This window comes from Vitis riparia, chromosome 9 (genome assembly GCF_004353265.1).
Source record: "Vitis riparia cultivar Riparia Gloire de Montpellier isolate 1030 chromosome 9, EGFV_Vit.rip_1.0, whole genome shotgun sequence".
Taxonomy (NCBI): Eukaryota; Viridiplantae; Streptophyta; class Magnoliopsida; order Vitales; family Vitaceae; genus Vitis; species Vitis riparia.
Window position 1 is genome coordinate 654,184 of NC_048439.1, and position 4,884 is coordinate 659,067.

Here is a 4,884-nt window from a genome sequence, read left to right on the forward strand (position 1 = left end):
AATCCTACCTAATAATAATAAAAATGTCACCAAATTGAAAATAAAACCACGGTCCATAATATTAATATTTGTTTTAAAAAACCATTGCCATTTAAAAATACAAATGAAAATACAAGGGATAATTGAAAAAAATAATCGAAAATTTAGTAAAATAACTTCGGTTTTTAAAATCCTAAATATATGCTCAATTAAATAAATATACTCATCTCTAATAATTATATAAAAATATATACTATATTTACAATATTTTAAATAGAATATCCTTAATTTAGGGATTCGCTATAATTGAAGATTGTTGGTGTCAAAATAAGAGGTTTGTCTAACTATTTTTGTAATGATCCATACTTAATCGTATAAATATTGCTCGCTCTATGTTTAAAAGAGTCTTTATTTTGAAAACGAGTAAATAAGGTTAAAAGAAATTTATATTTATATAGCATAAAAAACTTTATATTTTGTAAATGTGAAATATTACAATAATTCTTCATGTAGAGACAATATCTTTATCATGTCCCACACAATAATAAGGTCAAATAAAAAAACATATTTTACGTGGTAAAATAAATCCTCATATCGGGTCAAGGATCGAGTATGTAGAAACGTTTTAAAGTCGTAAAAAATTATTTAAAATTAGAATGAACAATATGTAAATAATTGGAGCCCGTGGTTACATGTAAATAATTGGAGCCCGTGGTTACCATCCTCGTCCATAGAATATAAATTTTTTAATATTCAATAATTTATTATATCATATATTTCAATGGTTATTGTCATCATTTATCATTTCTTAAGAAAAACAAGACTTTTCTATGATTTAAATGTATTTTTTTTATTATCCTTTTGACCACTTGTATATCATTACATAAAGTATATATTATTTTATTATCCAATATTCCGTTAGATATTTTCGTCATTTCTCATTTCCTATAAAAATATTTAAATTTATTTTTCTCCTTTTAGTCAAATCCTATTAAAGTAGGCGTGTAGAAGAGGAGAAGGACAAAAGTGTAAATGCACCCAACAGTAAAAGCATCCCCCCTCGTGAAGTCTCCAACCAGACCAACCCTCAACCCCCATTTTTTTTTTTTTCTAAATAAAAAAACACGTGCTTGAAATTTATAATTTTTTATTTTACAAAAAAAAAAAGAAAAGAAAAAAAAAGGGTTAATCACATTCAAAGAACCCAAGCTTAAAAGCCTTCTTCTTCCTTGTCTTAGACAAATTCTCAAAGCAGTTACGAAAACAGGGTATTTGTAAGTATACTCAAACTCAGAGAGATTGGGACGTCGTTCAACTGTTTGTTGAAGATCTTCAAAATTCTGATCTAAAAAACAAGGCATGTCGAATTCACCGGAGTTCTCTGATTTCGCCGGCCGGAAGTCCGGGAAGTTGCCGGACAGGTCGAATTTCTCGCAGACCTGTAATCTCTTAAGCCAGTTCCTCAAGGAAAAGGGAAGATTCGGGGATCTCAGCCTCGGCATGGCCGGGAAATCTGAGACCAAAGGTATGTTTTCCTTTTTTCTTTTTTTTCTTTTTTTTTTTCCTTAATTTTTCGAGCGACCAAACGGAGTCTGGATTTTATTTATTTATTTATTATTTTTTTACTTTTATTTTTATTTTTCCTCTGTGTGTGCGTGTGTGAGGAATTGTTTAGACGGTTAGTTCTGTAACTATGGTTTTAGCGTTAATGGTTCGAACAAAACAAAAAATAACGAGAAGTAAAAAAAACAAAAAAAAAGGAGAGAGAATTCTTCATCTTCATTATCAAAATTTCTGCGGTTTTTCCAGCTATCAGATCATCATATGCATTTGTTTGTACACTGCATCTCTGATATTTTTTATTTCTACCTTTCCATTTGTTGTTTCAACCCATTTTGTGAAAGATGATAAATACTATACTTACAGTCCCGCACTCAAATCATAAAACCCTTTACCTTTACTGATATAAATCTTTGGAGTTTCTCTGAGTTTCTATCAAACTCAAGTGTCTGATTTCTTGTTTGGAATCTCCACAGGGAGGCCTGAATCATTCAAATCATCAACCATGTCATTTGACCTGTTAAACAAGGATAAATCTAGCGAGGCTTCGGGGCAAAACGGCGGTGGATCCTCCAATTTGAAGTCCAGTGATTTCTACCCTCAGTTTGCTGGTTTTGGTTCCCTTGCTTCCATTGACGAAGCCATTAATATGGCTGATTTCAGGTGCTTTGCCTTTTCCTTTCTCATGGGGCTCTATAATTTCCAGGTTTCAACCATTGTATTAAGAGTCTAGAGAGATAATAGTCTGAGATTGAATGAATAATTTGATGTTCTAATTATTCATTAATTCGGGTTTGATTTAATCTCCGAATGTTTATGTTTTATGTTAGGAAATCGGCAACAACAGAGTCGGAAACTTCTCAGATGACAATATTTTACGCCGGCCAAGTGCTGGTATTCAATGATTTCCCGGCCGAGAAGGCCAGAGAAGTCATGCTATTAGCCGCCAAGGGAACCCCCCAAAATACTAGCGGCTTCCTCTCCACTTCTGGCCCTGAAAAAATCAATACAGGCAGCTCAACCGCCCCTAGCCCTAGCATCCCCGCCTCGCCGGCCACCACCCCGAACCCTCAAGCCCTCAGCTCCGGTACTTTCAGCATTCCTGCCTCGCCTGCAGCCACCCCAAACCCTCAAGCTCCTCTTGGCTCTGGTAATTGCTCTGTGACTAACTGCATCAAAAGTCATCAATGAAGACTGCCTAAAGCTTTACATATGTACTTAACATTTCTCTCCATTCTATTTTCTTTTCTCAGAACTGCCAATTGCAAGGAGAAACTCACTTCACCGGTTCTTGGAGAAGAGAAAAGATCGGTAAGCAAATCTCGAACAACCCAAAAGGAAAATACTTAAAATTGAAACAAATTTTCCATTGAAGTGAACTGATGTTCTCGGTTTCTTTTTTCAGGGTCAATTCTAAAGCACCATACCAAGTAAACAATCCATCCAGACCTTCTCCAAAGCCTGAAGAGGACACCAACCCAAAGCTCAACTCAGACGAAGGTCAATCATCAAAGCAACTTGATCTTAGATTGTAGTCAGGATTTGCCTTCATGATCAACTCATCTTCTCGCTCAAATCTTGTCCACTCCCACTTAAAATCTAACCACTTTTAGGCTTTTGTATACTCCCTTGTATCGGATTCGTAATCAATATTTGCTAAACGCAATTCTCAGTATTCAATCCGGGTTGGTTCTTTTTGTTCACTGTTTTTGATACATTGATCTTCAATGTCAGACAGGATCAGACATCCCTTCCGTGTGCGAAGGGAAATGTCATGCCTTCAACTATTTTGGTTGTTTTTTTACTTTAACTTGACGTATAAAAATTCAAATGTGTCTGAAATAAAACCAGAGATGTGAAATATGCTCTGAGCATCACTTTTTAGGTGGTGGTGGTGGTGGGGCTTCTATGTCCTTCTATTACCTTTTTTGCTTGGATTCCCTTGACTACCTTATGTTTGGTGAAAGTGAAAATGTTCAGAGAAGAAAAGAAAAGATTTTTCCTTGATGCATACGTTGTTAATTAATTTTAATTATATTTAATTTAAATTAATATTATTTTTTTAAAGACTTCTCTACAAGAAAGAAAAAGATTTTAGAGGTGGAGGAGAAAATGAAAGTAGACGAATGGGAAGATTTGTGCAAGCGAGGTTTACCTAACTTCCCAATTCGTTCGTAATGCTTTTGCCTTCGAGAAAGGGTTCACATTTCCAAGGCACACACCTTCTAAGGAGTAACTTTAGTCCATGACAAATCAATGATCCCACTAATCAATACTTAATAACATAATATTCTAAACTTTGTCCATATAATCTTTCTTTCTTCAATTGATTAATTCGAACTTCCGTAAGGTTACAAAATTAGGAATGGGACTTGGGAATATTAATTTGATTAAAAAAAAAATTAAACTATTAATTTACTAGCTCTCCCCTTGGCCAAGTTCATGAGCAATTTATGGTATCCTATCAAATCAATGGCTTCAAATAATGGCATGTGGTAGCGTGGGAGAAAAGAAGGGATATTTTTGTACTATATGATATATGATATAGATTGATTAAACAATTATCGTTTCTCTTTTAATTTTCTATCATTGAGCATACATTAATAATTCAAAATAGGAGACACCTTTGTATCTTAAAAATCGAAAATTCATGCTCATTTGAACGTTGAACAAACGAATTGAAGATGACATTGTTGAAAGAGTGGGTCAAGAAATGTTAAACATTATAGGCGGCTACTATTGACTAGAGAATATAGGGGCGTTTGGCCTTATCCATGCCCAATTTGTGCAAGTTCTTTTCATAATGAGAAAAACATGCCAACCCCCAAAGTGGTGAAAACTTGAGAAATGGGTCTGCTTTTGGATCTGTCCTCACCTGCAAAAGCATCAATCAACCAACCCATTCTCTTTTATGCACTCTCAAGAATGCTAAGTGTCATAGTCTACAAGGGTCATCATTGCCTTGGTGATTCATGCATTCTTGTGCAACACATGTTTTTTTTTTTTTCAAAAAAAAAAAAGCTTTTGAACTTTCACTTCTTTTTGAATTGGAATTTGCAAAAGTTTGAATAGCATGAAAGAAAAAATAGATCATTTTGAATAAATGAAATTGGTTGAGAATGATTCTTAAAAAACCTTCTAATAAAATTTTTGTTTGGAGACTTAAATATGAAATTGGTTTTCTTAATTTATTTTGAATAAATGTACTATAATTCATATGTAATATAAAAATTTTCAAAGTTTTCTATATTTTTAATTATTGTTCAAAATACTTTATAGAAAATAATTGAAAATATCTTAATTTTGTTTTCAAAAATATTTTGTATTTAGAATATATATTTTTTC

At 33.3% G+C, this 4,884-nt stretch overlaps 1 protein-coding gene across 1 annotated transcript; it reads left to right on the forward strand.

The window, feature by feature from the left end:
- Positions 1 to 1,205: 1,205 nt before the first annotated feature.
- LOC117922774 (protein TIFY 10A-like) lies at positions 1,206 to 3,320 on the forward strand. Its single transcript, XM_034840989.1, has 5 exons — positions 1,206 to 1,504; positions 2,016 to 2,202; positions 2,370 to 2,689; positions 2,793 to 2,850; positions 2,945 to 3,320. Exons 1-5 carry the CDS (start codon positions 1,339 to 1,341, stop codon positions 3,072 to 3,074), a joined length of 861 nt encoding a protein of 286 aa, XP_034696880.1. The 5' UTR covers positions 1,206 to 1,338; the 3' UTR covers positions 3,075 to 3,320.
- Positions 3,321 to 4,884: the final 1,564 nt, after the last annotated feature.